General features: G+C 41.4%; 1 protein-coding gene across 1 annotated transcript in view; it reads left to right on the plus strand.

Annotated features, from left to right (window-relative positions):
* Positions 1-15,755, plus strand: part of LOC139310091 (uncharacterized) — a 126,966-nt gene that overhangs the window by 76,367 nt on the left and 34,844 nt on the right. Inside the window, exons 18-20 of the mRNA XM_070934245.1 lie at positions 479-660; positions 1,464-1,500; positions 6,413-6,596. Of these exons, the coding sequence (XP_070790346.1) occupies positions 479-660; positions 1,464-1,500; positions 6,413-6,596 (403 nt within the window). The remainder of the gene's footprint in view (positions 1-478; positions 661-1,463; positions 1,501-6,412; positions 6,597-15,755) is intronic.

Raw genomic sequence — 15,755 nt, forward strand, 5'->3', positions numbered from 1 at the left:
ATATAAAGCTAAGAGCTATTGCTGTTGCTATTATGATGAAAGGATAAATAGCCATAGCACTGATATATGGCTTCATAGTGCTTTACACCCAACTTTAAGCTGTTTACAGAGTTAGCATATTGCCCCCGACAATCTGGGTCCTCATTTTACCGACCTTGGAAGGATGAATGGCTGAGTCAACCTTGAGCCGGTCAGGATTGAACTCCTGACAGTGGGCAATACCGCATTCTAACCACCACGCCACCATGGCTCTTGCAAAATGACCTCATGATGTACATTTTGACATCATACTTGGGAAAATCAACCAAAGGCTGATTGGAAGATGGAGGCTTCCCTGTTCAGAACCACGCCAGGTGAAGGGCAAAAAACAGCGAGATTTAGGTTGGCCAAGAGCATTAATACCCACAATTAGTGACTCACTGGATCTGATCCAGGTTATCTAGTTTATTATTTACCATTCTTTTGTCTTTCCCGATAGGTGGGTGTGATCAGCTGGGGCACGTACGATCCATGTGCGCGGCAGAATAAAAATAACAATGGGGAGATGATACGAGATCGGCCGATCAAAGACTACAAACCACGAGATTTCTACATCAGTCTGTTTCAAGTGCAGGATTGGTTAAGAAAACATCTGGGCAACTCCTTGAGATTCATTCCCATGCAATGAACTACTAATATTTGCTCTTAACCAGAACTCCGTACAGTGTTTGCCAAGCCAGCAATCTCCATGACGATTATTGAAAATTACCTTGATGGCATCTGTGATTCAACTAATTGATATTCTCAGCAGAAGGTTCAAAACCTAATCTGCTCCAAAGCTCATCGTGTCAGAGCCTTGAGAGGTCCTTCAAACAGACATTGCAAAAAATGCCAATCGGCTGAAAATAGAATTAAGCCAGTGGTTCCTTTCATAATAGTGTATATTATGCACCTCTGCTTGCCTTCTTCCAAAATCCTTGTATAATATTTGTTCAAAAGTTAATCCCGTTCCCCTAAAGCTTTCTAATGTTAATTAACACAATGGTAATTAAAAGCTTCTTCCTTGTTCTTCCTGCCCTGTTTGTTATGACTTCTTACAGAGCATGGCAGCAGAATTGCTATTCAATAAATTGTCAGTGGAGTAGCATGTCTCTTCTTCTTGTGCCAAATCCGTCATCGGACGTTGGTGATCGTGTAGCATATCTCAGTTGCCTCTTAATATCAATCCTTGTTTACTCAGAGTGAATGTTTGTGTTTAGTGCCATAAATGGTTCCTTTTTATGTGTTTTCGTTTTGGCAGCATCACATCACATAATGTAGTTTCATAGTTCGCAATAATGCCTTTGTGTGAGAAAAGAAAGGTATTTGAGCAAACAAACATTATCAGGAATTCATGATAAGAGGCTATTAGAAATCCCTAGGAAGTAATAAATAAGTCAAAGGCATTTTTGAATTAAAAGACTCCTGTTTCCTGCTTCACACAGGATGCTTTTGATTCAAAATATTGAAGTGCCAGAAACGGTTTGCTACCTCTATCCAGATTAGGCTCTACGACATCCACGGGAAGGGCAGGTCTTTTGACGATGAGATTGTGGCTGCCATCTGAACTTATTGGACACACGTATACACACAACTTGTGAATGTCCTTGTTTAGTTTCATAATCCCATTTTAAATCTGGACATCATTTTAAAAAGCAACAGGAAACAAAGAGAAAAGTGACCCCAGAAAAACATAACATTAATCATAGATGTCCCTAAATGTTTATCTACAAATAAAGGAATAACCCAATAGATACATTATGAGGTTGTTGTTTTTTTCATTCAGGATATCGTCTTTAAGTGAAGTGGAGTGGTTTCTGCATGTAGTTTCATGAAGTTAAAAGTAAAACGTTGGCTATGATTTTGTCATAAAAACTAATAACCACTTTCCATTTTTCCCCACTATTAAGTAGAAGTTCTCTCCATATATCCCCGAGTCAGCAGAAAAGTATACTGGCATGAAATTTGTTGTTCTCATTGCCAATTTGATCCTGGTTCTGCTTCATCAGTGCAAGATTTGAGCAACCTTAAGGCTGTCTTTGGATGGAGCTGGAATACAGGTAGTCCTCGATATACGACCGTTCAAAGTTACAACGACACTGATACTTGAACAATCACTAAATGAGCTGTTGTAAGTCGAGGACTACCTGTACGTATCTTTGCTCAGTGGCTACGTCCTAAATACATGCCAGTTGGGAAGAGTCCAAATTTTAATCACGTGACTATGAGGGTGCTACAATGATCGTAAGTGTGAAAAGTACTTTTTTTCAGTGCCGCTGTGGTTTTGAATGTTCACTTTGAACACTGTTCCAATATTTAAGGGGCTGCCACAAAACAGACGAGGGTCAACCTATTCTCCAAAGCATCTGGAGATGCTTTGGAGAGTACAGAGAAGAGCAACCAGGATGATTAGGGGACTGGAGGCTAAAACATATGAAGAACAGTTACAGGAACTGGGCATGGCTAATCTAGTGAAGAGAGGAACCAGGGGAGACATGATAGCAGTCTTCCAATATTTGAGGGGCTGCCACAGAGAAGAGGGGGTCAATCTGTTTCCCAAACCACCCGAAGGCCAGACAAGGAATAATGGATGGAAACTGACCAAGGCGAGATTCAACCTAGAAATAAGGAGAAATTTTCTGACTGAGGACAATGAACCATTGGAACAGGTTGCCTTCGGATGTTGTGGATGCTTCATCACTGGAGGCTTTCAAGAAGAGATTGGACTACCATTTGTTGGAAATGGTGTAGGGTCTCCCACTTGGGGGTGGGGGTGGGGGTTGGACTAGATGACCTACAAGGTCCCTTCCAACTCTGTTATTCTGTTAATCTGCTATTGCTACTAGTTTTCCCCTTCTAGGAAGGAGTACCTAGAAAAAAAACTGTATTATCTTAAACAGGGTTGTTCTCTGCAGATGCCGTACATGTGGTCAAAAAATCATAATGGAAGCCGCAGCTATGCAATCAAAGGGTGCCCTGTATTTTAATGCAATGTACCTTAAAAATAGGCAGAACTTTAGTCAGACCATCATGGCTGCCATCTTTTTGCTGATATCCTACGGACAAACCTTGGGCATAAATTTTTGGTGTTTAGAGCTCACTTTATATCTATTTATTCCTTCTGGAGGCTGCCCAGTTCCAATCAACTCTTCATGAAGTGCGTTTGTTTGAAAAGGTGCTATCGGACTCCTTCTGTGGCTAACACAGACTAACATGGCTGCCTGCTACAAGGCACAGCTAGTGAAATAGAGGTAGTTCTCGTCTTACAACGGTTCGCTTAATGACAGTTCGAGGTTACAATGGCACTGAAAAAAAGTGACATGACCAATTTTCACACTGATGACCGTTGTACCATCCCCATAATCATGTGGTTTACATCCAGATGCTTGACAACTGACTCGTGTTTATCATAGTTGCAGCGTCCATGTGATTACCTGCAACCTTCTGACAAGCAAAATCAATGGGGGAAGCCAGATTCACTTAACAACCGTGCTACTAACTTAACAACTGCAGTGAATCACTTAACAAATGTGGCAAGAAGAGTCGTACAATGGGGCAAAACTCACTTAACAAATTGCTCACTTAGCAACGTAAATGTTGTGCTCAATTGTGGTCGTACGTTGAGGAGTACCTGTTGTTGTGACCCAGGCCCAAATAAGTAGCAGGAAAATCAGTCAATGAAAAAATAAACAAACTTTATTCGGACAGCTGAGAATTACTTCATTTCCAGCGTTGTTCAACTAAATTAAAGCAAATTCCTCCCAACACAAATTCCTCAGTCCTATCGCAAACCTTGATCCAATTAGGCAAACTGCCAAAGGCCTTTCTTGGCAAACATTCAGAAGTCACAGATACAAAAATAAATGCAAGACGTAGATGAAGAAGACGAAGCTACCAACGTTGTTTTCCGGCAAAACCCAAATGCCGTTGCTGGTCTGTTTTAAGCCTTATGGGAGGGGCCAATCATCTCTTGGCCCTACTCCCGAGTTGTCCTCTTTGCTTGAGCTGCTCTTGCCTTCTGGCAGGTCTTCTCATGCGTGCATTAGGAACAGCCTCCTCCTGTTCCTCTGCCTCACTACTATCAGTCAATGGAGGCTCTGGAGTCCTCATCTCACTTCCCGATGGCCCTGGCCCCATCTCTGCCTCCGACGCAGAGCCATCACCCGGGCCTTCCCCAGCCTCCAGGACTGGGCCATGTTCTTCCTCAGCCTCATCACTGTCCGACTCCGCTGCCAGCTCCGCAGGCTGCTGGCGGACCACAACACCTGTATGCTGTAAAATTAGTTTGCCTGATTCTTTTAATGACAGCCTGGCTTCTTTGCTGTAGCTTGGTTTAGCTGTGAATCTGCTCTGACAGTTCTGGATTATTTGGTAAATTTGGTTTATAATAGCAATAGCAATAGCACTTAGACTTATATACTGCTTCATAGTGATTTTACAGCCCTCTCTAAGCAGTTTTACAGAGTCAGCCTATTGCCCCCAACAATCTGGGTCCTATTTTACCGACCTCGGAAGGATAGAAGGCTGAGTCAACCTTGAGCCTGGTGAGATTTGAACTGCTGAACTGCAGCTAGCAGTCAGCTGAAGTAGCCTGCGATGCTGCACTCTAACCACTGCGCCACTTCGGCTCTATAATGTAAGCAGTTGTTCAGCATCTGAATCTACTTTGATGCTTTCATGCTCAGCATCCTGCCCATAGCAAATCTGGCTGCCAGGTTGAGAGTAAATTACAGTTTCCTTTATCCTTTGATAATTTCTTTTTTTCAGCCAAGTCTTTAAATGTACCAAAATGACTCTGATATCATGACTTAGAATCTGGTTAACTTTAGAGGCCTACCTATAGAAGAATATTCTTTATTGGCCAAGTATGACTGGATACACAAGGAATTCGTCTCCAGTGCATAAGCTCTCAGTGTACATACAAATGACAAAGTGATGTCATAGATGGTACAATCATAAATCATAAGATACAAACAACAGTGTGATAATACTGGATAGCTCAACAGATAGGCTCAATAGGAGCCTGGACAGCTCATCAGACAGAAGCACTGCAATTTAACACCAGCTGTCTGCAATTAAAGTAACATCAAATCTCGCCAGGCTCAAGGTTGACTCAGCCTTCCATCCTTTCTAAGGTAGGTAAATTGAGGACCCAGTTTGTGGGGGCAATAAGCTGACTTTGTATAAATATGCAAAAGTATGAAGGCTATTGCTTAACGCATTGTAAGCCGCCCTGAGTCTCCGGAGAAGGGCGGCATATAAATCAAATAAAAAAAAATAAAAAATAAAAAAATAAAACTAATAAAAGAGAGTATTGTATAAAAAAGAACACTGCTTAGGGGGGGCCAAAAGCCCTATTAAGCAGGTATATACAAAAGTATGAAGGCTATTGCTTAATGCATTGTAAGCCGCCCTGAGTCTCCGGAGAAGGGTGGCATATAAATCAAATTTTAAAAAAAATAAAAAAAAATAATACAAAGCCATGCTACAAAGCCAGCAGGGTGCAACAGCAGCCAAAAAAGCTAATACAATCCTTGGTTGTCGAAACAGGCATTGAATCAAAATCACGTGAAATATTAATACCGCTTTATAAAACCTTAGTAAGCATGGGGAACCTGTGTGCATGTGCGGGGGCGCTTGCATTACATTTTGGGGGGTTGGGGCACACACGTGTGCATTCACACACATGTGCACATGCGCGCTTTGGACACTCGGCACCAAAAAGGTTAACCATCACTGGCCTATAGTGTCCCATTTCAGACAAATGGTTGTCCAAGCTCTTCGCACTTAATGTTGCCACGAAACTCCGTGTTTCCCATTGTTTTGAAGGACTGGTTCAGACCACGTGCGTCTGTTTGCACTGCCTATTCCCAGGCAATCCCGAAATCAATTATCCTGAGTCTAAGTCAATTAGACTTCATACTGCATTCATAGTCCATGCAGATAAAGAACTTAAGTCTTTAGAAATTACGTTTGATTGTCACATGCCAAAAAAAGTGCTAGTTGTATTGTAGTTTGGCTTGATAAATAGCGGAAGACTAGAAGAGCAAACAAGGGAGTTGGTGAATAAGAACATGATTCTGGGCTCCAAGTTAGATCCATTGCTTAGCAATGGCGGGGACCTGATACACTGCAGTAATCCTCTGGCATAATTCAAATTGTGAAACTTTCCTTTGTGATATTAAATCTGGGGATTTCCCAAATGACCTTTCCTCTTTTCCTGCCTCCACGATTCAGATTTTCCCAATTCCATCCCCCCCCCCAAACCTTGGGAATTCCTGTCCACCTGCAGACCGAGGTCATCTGGCCTCACCCCTCTCCCACCCGACTCTAGAATTGCTTAATAGACCGTGTTATTTCCCAAAACTCAGCTGCTTTCTCGGGGTGGGGTTAGCCAACAATACGTTTGGAGGGAGGAAAATCAACATTTCATAAGCAGCTGCCCTGCATCGCTGCTGTCAGTACCAAAGCAGCAGCAGCAGCAGAGAAACTGAAAGGCAGACAGGAAAGAGAGGCAGGAATGCAGAGGGTTCGTCCGCTCCTTTACATCGCCATTGTCCTTGGGGCACTTGGCACAGGTAAGCTAAAAGATTCGAGAAACACCTGGTGAACTTCTTCCAGGTGCCCAGAGCAAGCTTGTGCTCGGAGGAAGCTAATGGCTCTTGAAGCCTGAAACTTCTCAGACTTTTGTCCTGCTGAAAATGATGCCACAAGGGTTGTCACATGAAAATAATGAAGTTTTTAAAGTTTTCTTTTTTTCAGTTCCCCTGTTGGAACTTTTTGCTAGTCGATATTTGCTGTTTTCTCCTATTCTCCTGTCTTTGCTGCCTGTATTTTGCATAACTGCCTTTTTGACATCTTCTAAATAAGGGATTGGTTGTCTATTTAATTTTAGCATGATTGCTACCCTAAAAAAAAAAAAACACCACACCACAAAGTTAGAATAATGAACCGGTAGAGAGAAGAACCACAATTCTATCAAATTTGAGTGGATTCAAAATTTATCTCAATAGCAATAGACCACTATATGGCAACATTTTATGCATGGTAAATTTGTGTGTGTAAACTGTGACTTTGTACTTTTTGTACTTTCTAATTTTTTTCTCTATGCATCTTGGATTCATCATGCTAATCATAGTTCAATAAAAATGGTTTCTAGCTGCTTTTTGACATGTAAACATATTTGGATGGATGACTTATAACGGTTCTTCAATAAGAGGCAGTTTTTAAGAACCAACGTTCAGTGATGATAATGTGGTAGCCTACAGGCAATCTTATTTGACCATTGCTTTATAGGCAATGCTTATGAAAAACAAGCAAGAGATTGTCTCATAAAATCTTTGGCACTTGGAGTCTAAGAGACGAGGAAGCTTTCAAAATGAATTTTGAGTTTTGAAATCAAAACAATTTCCTTTCCCTTCTGAATTGCACATTTGAAAAGCCACAAAGGTCTGTTTCAAAATCTGTTCAAATGCCTTGGATGTGTTTCAAAATCATTGAGGTGTCAAAATTGTGGATGCACTAGATCTTTCTGTTTATGAATCCTTTACACAGGCTTATATATTTGAGGCAAACACAATAGGTTTCATATTTATATTCATATTCTTACAAGGAAGTTTTCAGCATACTGTAAGGCATTTGTCATTCATTAAGCATGGTGTGATCTCTTGGGTTTTTCCCCTTTTCCCAGTGTATGAAAAGCTATACAGTATAGGGGCAAAGGCTTAGATTTCATTTATTAATTTTATTTGTTTGTTTAATTTATACAGCTGCCTATCTCAACATATATGATTCTGGGCGGCTACAAATCTTTAGAAACAAAATAACAACCATTTATAGTCTTTCTTAAAAATAATTGCACTGGAAAAGCATAATGTCAGAAAGAGGTTTATAAAACCTAGCTCCTTCCCTGATTTATGGAAAGACGTATTTGCTTATAAGCCTCTCTTTCTGAGATTATGTCTTTTTTCAGTGCAATTATTTTTAAGAAAGACTATAATAGCTGTTATTTTGTTTTTAAAGATTGCTAGCTGCCCAGAATCATGTGTTTGAGATGGGCGGCTTGTGTAAATTAAGTGAACAAATCAGATGAATGAAATAAATGAAATGATAGCCTTTGCCTTTATATAGCTTTGCATACACTGGAAAAAGGGAAAAACCCAGATCACATCATGCTTTATAAGCGGCAAATGCCTTACAGTATACTGAAAACTTCCTTGTAAGAATAAATATGAAACCTATTGGGTATGCCTCAAATATGCATGCCTGCGTAAAGGACACGTAAACAAAAAGACATACTACATCCACAATTTTGACACCTAAATGTTTTTGCTTTTGCTACTGCATTTTAACAGCAGTTTATATAAGGCTAAGCCTATCTCAGTAAGAATTGAGCTGAGATTTAGCACAAGTAAAGATAAAAAGCACAGTGGTTGAATGTATTCTCTCTCTTGAAGTACTTTGTTGTTGTTGTTTTTCCCCAAGACTGTCATTAGTTTTTAGGCCATTTATAGTGGGTTTTTGTTTGTTTGGTCTCCTTCTGTCAGAAATAAGATTTAGAAAGTTTATGACTATTGGTTTGAGGTTTATGGGATTTTCAGAAACAGTCCATCCTGAACAAACTGGATTAGCCATTAGATTAAGTACACTAAATTGCAGGGTTATTGACAGATCTGCAGCTTTCATCTGGACATTTCCCAATAGAAAGAATTTGTCAATATTACACCATCCCTTTCTATAAATGTGTGCACCCTTGCATACTTGCAACAGATAAATCAATTGTCTCTCAAGGGCCTGTAATCCCTAGTTTACCAGATATTGCCGGACTTCATTTCCCAGCAACCTCCAGTGTATAAGGCTAACAGTGAGGGATGCTGGGAGCTTTTTTTTTTTTTTTAATTTGATTTATATGCCGCCCTTCTCCGGAGACTCAGGGCGGCTCACAATGTGTTAAGCAATAGCCTTCATACTTTTGTATACTTATACAAAGTCAGCTTAGTTTAAGTCAACTACACCGAAAGGGTCAGATGGTTTCTTTGTAAAGCAGTGTTTCTCAGTCTTGGCAGTCTCAAAAGATGCATGGACTTCAATTCCCAGAATTCCCTAGTCAACATGGGGCATTGTGGGAGTTGACGTCTACACATGTTGTAGCTGCCAAGGTTAAAAAATGCTGCTCTACTGGGACATCATTGCTCATGAAGGACCCCTCCCCATAATGCATTTTAGTAACAGCCCACACTCTCTATTACACACATTGTGACAGGCAGGGGCACCACAGCTGCCATCTTGACTTTTTTGATCCTGTTCTCTTTGTTTTGCTTCTAAGTCAGTGTTTCTCTACCTTGGAAGCTTGAAGATGGGTGGACTTCAACTCCCAGAATCCTCCAGCCAGCAGCGTTTGCTGGGGGATTCTGGGAGTTAAAGTCCACCCGTCTTCAAGCTTCCAAGGTAGAGAAACAATGTTCTAAAGCCAAGTACCAAGATTGGATCTGGTCCTTTCCTTGCACTCTTGCAATCTCCAGCGGACATTTGTGATTTTAGGATAGCCGGTGAGAAGGGAGGGAATTTGCCTCATGGAGAGTCCTTGACTAACAACAGTTCATTTAGTGACCATTTGAACTTACAATGGCACTTGAAAAAAAACACATATGACCGTTTTTCACACTTATGATGGTTGCGGCATCGCCATAGTCACATGATCAAAGTTCAGAGACGCCTGGCAACTGATTCATATTTACGACGGTTGCAGTGTCCCAGGGTCATGCGATCAAACTTTTGTGACTTTCTGACAAGCGAAGTCAATGGGGAAGCCAGATTCCCTGAACAACCATGTTATACTAATTTAACAGCTGCAGTGATTCACTTAACAACTGTGGCAAGGAAGGTCATAAAATGGGGCAAAAAGTCACTTAACAACCACTTCACTTAGCAACAGAAACTTTGGGCTCCATTGTGGTCGTAAGTCGAGGACTAAAGGAAAAAGATGCCCCCCCCATCTTTCGGCAAAGATGGGACCCCTGGCTTTCTTCTTTTTTCAGAATGTGGGGTTATAGAACAAGACTAATTTCAGATTTGGGAAGCGGGGTGGTGGTGGTGTCAAATGCAAACTGAGCCCACCCTTCCCCAATACAGCTCCACGCAAAGGAAGAGGGAGACTAATTCCCAGCTTCCCAAACCGGTGTGACTCCAGATAGCCTTAGTACTGCGCTGCCTGAGGTAAAATGGCCCCGGGTTACTTCTCCTTTCATATTCCCCCCCCCCATTTTTTTTGAATGAGGAAATTCATATTAAGGCAAGATTGTTTCAGAGCTTGACCTAAAATAAAAAAGAAGCTCCTTGGACTTCAGGATAAAGGAATTTAATCAAGATGTCCTTCATTTTAATCTTTGGTTTTAATTTATTTGGGTTTTAATGTAGTTGTATTTTTTTTAGGTCTGCAAGCCACCCAGAGTTGTTTATGGCAAGATAGGTGGCAAACAAACAAACAAACAAGCAAACAAACAAATATACATACATACCCTGCGCTTATTTCAGGGTTCAAAAAAATATAAGACAGGAACTTATTTTCGGGGAAACACGGTACATACATACCGGGGTGAAATGTAAAATTTGTTACTACCGGTTCTGTGGGCATGGCTTGGGGGGTGGGGGTAATGTGACTGGGTGGCCGTGGCCAACTTTTTTTTTTTTTTTAACTTTTCAAAGCATTTTTTTTAATGCTTTGAAAAGCCTCTCTGAGGATCAGGCAACTCAGCTGGGATCGTCAGAGACTTTTCAAAGCATTTTTTTTACCACCGCTTCGGCCAAGAGGTTGCAGAAAAAAATGTTTTGAAAAGCCTCTGATGATCCCAGCTGAGCCGCGCGATCATCAGAGGCTTTTTTTTTTACTTTTAAAAGCATTTTTTCGTTGGAAGAGGTTGTAGAAAAAATGCTTTTAAAAGTAAAAAAAAAAAAAAAGCCTCTGATAATCATGCGGCTCAGCTGGGCATGGGGGGGTGGGGCGCAGGGATTTTTGCTACTGGTTCTCCGAACCACCTGCTGCCATCGCTACCGCATCAGCGATCCGGTCCGAACCGGGAGCATTTCACCCCTGATACTTACATACATACATACAGTACATACAAACATATCTGTAAGCCACCCAGTTACTTATGGTAAGGTGGGCGGCCAATAAATGTTATATATACATACATACATACATATATATACACACACACATACACACACACACACACACAAACACACACACATATATCAATGTGTGTGTGTATATACCATATACCGTATATCTATATCTATATCATGTCTGCCTCCCTGCCTGCCTGCCTGCCTATACGTATGTGTGTGTGTGTGTAGATAGAGATAGATAGATAGATGATAGATAGATAGATACACACACAGATATATATATATATATATATATATATATATATATATATATATATATATATATATATACACACACACACACACATATATATACACATAGTACCCTGTTTCCCCCAAAATAAGACAACCCCTGATAATAAGCCCAATCGGGCTTTTGAGTGCATGGCAATAAGGCCAAGTGCTTATTTCAGGGTTCAAAAAAATATAAGACAGGGTCTTATTTTCGGGGAAACACGGTATATGTATATATACACACACACACCACTCAGAGTTACTTATGGTAAGGTGGGTGGCCAATAAATGTTATAAATACATAAATAATTCATAAATACATACATACATAGGTACGTATGTACATACATATACACACTCAGTACAGGTAGTCCTCAATTTACAATCTTTTGTTTAGTGACCGTTCGAAGTTACAACGGCACTGAAGAAAGTGACTTCCGACTGTTTTTCGCACTTAAGACCGTTGCATCATCCCCATGGTCACGTGATCAAAATTTGGACGTATGGCGCTGGATTATATTTATGATGGTTGCATTGTCCCAGGGGTCATTTCATCATCTTTTGCGACCTTCTGGCAAGCAAAGTCAATGGAGAAGCCAGATTCAATTAACAACCATGGTACTAGCTGGACCGCTGCAGTGCTTCACTTAACAACTGTGGCCAGAAAGGTCGTAAAATGGGGCAAAACTCACTTAACAACAGTCTCACTTAGCGACAGAGGTTTTGGTCTTAGTTGTGCTCAGAGATTACCTTTATATAACACCACAGCCCTCAGATCCAAAGTAATATTTTACCCAACCCTGAGTTAAGCTTTGCCTTTCAAAATGAGCTCTGAGGCTAGATTTTACCTCAGGTAGCGTACTCAGCTCACAGCGGTTTTCAAATGAAAATAATGTGAAATTCCGCTCCTATGGTGGGTCATTGCAATGGGGGAGGACAAGACCTCAAGTCCCTAGCTCCTGATATCCCCCAGAGGGAGTCAAAAAAGTCAAGATGGCAGCCACAGCCAAACAATCAAACTCTATCCCTTTTGCAATGCAAGTAAAAAAAACTGAACGGTGGAGCTTCAATTGCAGGATTGCGGCTTGCCATCTTGGCTTGCTAACTATGCATTACAGGGGAATCTAAAGGAAAGTATCTCCTCTATAAAAGCAATCCTCACTTAGCAACCGTCTGAAGTTACAACGGACCTCCCCAGAACTACTTAGGACCCAGTTCTGGAGTTCTGACGGTCGCAGCCCTACACAATCACATTATCACATTTGGGACACTTGGCAACCGGCTCTCATTTATGATCATCGGCAGCTTCCCATGGTGATGTGTTTTTGACATATTTTTTTGCCAGTTTCCAGCATTTACTTCCCGTTTCCAGGTAAAAAACACCCATTGAAAATATGTTTGCTTAATGACTGTGGCATACACTTAAAAGCCATCACCAGAAAGTTTGTAAAATCTGGCCTGGTTAAGTGGTGACTCACCACACCTTACAACTCTAATTCCAGGCTCAATTCCGGTCATAAGTTGAGTGCTATCTGTACACCTTGATTTGAAAACATTTACATAAGTGGCTGCGTACACACAACACAGTGAGGTTATGGGGACTATATTTCCCCCTTTAACCAAATTATTGGTTCAAAGCCCAGCCCTTTGCACATAAGAAATAGGCTTCAAACATGTGGTTGCATCGCCATCTTGACTTTATTGACCTCCTTGGGTGTCCCGATTTAAGACTTATCATTGCATTTAGCTGGAATTTGACTTTAGCTTGTTGTTGACTTTCAATTCTGATTCCTGAGAATCAGAAAACTGTTTCTGTCCCTCTGACTCTAATGCTAAAGATTCAAGGACACAGTTGTTTGATAAGCTAGGTTTATTACAGATACTTGGAAATCTATCATTAAAGTGGAAAGCCAGCAATTATCAACTAGGTGCCTGATGCCATCTATATAGCATTCCTGAGGTTCAAAACTTAGGTCGGTGTTTCTCAACTTTAGCCATTTTAAGAATATGAACTTCAACTCCCAGAAATCCTCAGCTGGAGAATTCTGGGAGTTGAAGTCCATATGTCATAAAATGGCTGAGAAACATTGCCTTAGGGAACTTTCCCCCACCCCAGTGACCCAAAAGGAAGGAAGCTGATTTTTAAATCAATCAATCTACCTACCTACCTACCTACCTACCAACCTAGTTATCTAGCTATCTATCTATCATCCATCCATCTAGCTATCTAGCTATCATCTATCTATTAATCATCTATCCAGTGGTGGGATTCAGCCAGTTCACACCACTTCGGGAGAACCGGTTGTTAACTTTCTGAGCAGTTTAGCAAACTGGTTGTTGGAAGAAATCATTAGGGCAGAGAACCGGTTGTTAAATTACTTGAATCGCACCACTGGATCTATCTATCTCTGTCTAAAGTCCATTTGCCTTTTGAAAAAGCACCTTTGAGACAATTAGAACCACGTTGCTAATATAGCTGCAGTGATTCATTGAACAAGAAAGAAATGGGACAAAACTCACCTATAAAACTTGCTTAACAACTGTCTCACTTAGCAACAAAAAATTTGGGCTCAATTGTGGTCAAAAGTGAAGGATTAGCTGCATAGGTTCTGGTCCTGCCTTAGGCCTGAAGCCAGAATGGGAGACTTTGGGGCCAGTCCCTTCTCCCAGTGCTAAGGGAAATCACTTCTGAAAAACATTGCCAAGAAAACCGCAGGGACACGTAGTTGCTGGGAGTCAAGACTGACTTGCAGTCAGCAAAATCAAGATTAAGCATCATATAGCCTATAGGTTGCTATTCAGGATGTAGAATAGTGTTTGTCAACCCTGTCAACTTTAACTTCAGTCGACACATCTTAAGTTAAATACTGTGTCCAATTTTGGTCACCACGTTACAAAAAAGATGTTGAGACTTTGGAAAAAGTGCAAAGAAGAGCAACTAAGGCGATTAAGGGCCTAGAAACAAAAACATTTGAAAAACGGTTGCAAGAACTGGGTGGCATTAACAGCCGCCAAGAATTCAAAGAATAATAACTGAAAGTTTACTGTGGTTGGCAGAAAGCCCAGAAGCAATTTGCAGGAAGCTGATAAGATAAGCAAGACAAGACAGGAAGGTATGTGAAATAAGTTGTTCCTTGCAAATTGCTTCAGTTGGCATTCCTCCTTAAATAGGCTAAGAGAGTGGCCAATTAGCCCCAAGCCCTACTCTCGAGGAGACCTCCTCCTCCTGAGGAGCCAGTCCTGCCTTTTGGCAGCTCTGCGCGCCTGTGCATCGAGAAGAGGCTCCTCCTCTTCGTCCTCTTCACTTAAGGGATATTCTAGAGGTTCTGAAGGCCCTGACTGAATCCCCACCTCTGGCACCACATCTTCTCCAGCTTCCTCATTGTCCGACTCAAGTGCCAGCTGCACAGGCTGCTGGCGCAGCACCATACCAGCCTCCTCGCTGTCGGAATCAGCTACTAGCTGCACAGGCCGCTGACGGGCCACAACACATGGTGATTAAGCAACTCACTGGCTGTTAAGTCAACCGTGTGGCTGTTAAGTGAATCTGGCTTCTCCCATTGACTTGCTTGTTGGAATCCAGATGAGAAAGGAAGAAATGGTGATCATGTGACCCCAGGATATACAATCCTTGTAATTATGTGCCCGTTGCCAAGATCCTGAATTTTGCTGGAAGCTAATCGAAGAGAAAAGCAACCTAGAACTAAGGAGAAATTTCCTGATGATCCCTTCCAACTCTATAATTCTATTGTTCTGTTTTTATGGACACCCCCCTCTGTCGTTAGCTCCTTCTTCTTCTTCTCCCCCGTTAGCTCCTTCTTCTTCTCCCCCGTTTGGAATTCTAATCCTATGCAGAATTCCCATTCAATCCTGTTCGCCTTTAGAACCTATATTTGACCCAAGCTAACCACGGAGAGAACCAAGGTAGAAATAAACAGAAATTTCCTGACTGTCAGAACCATTAGTGGAACGACTTACCAATGGAATGGAATGGAATGGAATGGAACAGAACGGAACGGAACGGAATAACAGAGTTGGAAGGGACCTTGGAGATCTTCTAGTCCAACTCCCTGCTCAAGCAGGAGACCCTATACCATTTCAGATAAGTGACTGTCTAGTCTCTTGTTAAAAACCTCCAGTGATGGAGCGTTCACGATTTCTGGAGGCAAGCTGTTCCACTGGTTAATTGTCCTCACCATTAGGGTGTTTCTCCTTAATTCCAGGTTGCTTCTCTCTTCGATTAGTTTCCAACCATTGTTTCTTGTCCTGCCCTCTGGTGCTTTGGAAAATAATTTGACCCCGTCTTCTTTGTGGCAGCCCCTAAAATACTGGAATAT

This window comes from Pituophis catenifer, unplaced genomic scaffold, assembly GCF_029215685.1.
Source record: "Pituophis catenifer annectens isolate HBS135680 unplaced genomic scaffold, rPitCat1.0.hap2 SCAF_2, whole genome shotgun sequence".
Classification (NCBI taxonomy): Eukaryota; Metazoa; Chordata; class Lepidosauria; order Squamata; family Colubridae; genus Pituophis; species Pituophis catenifer.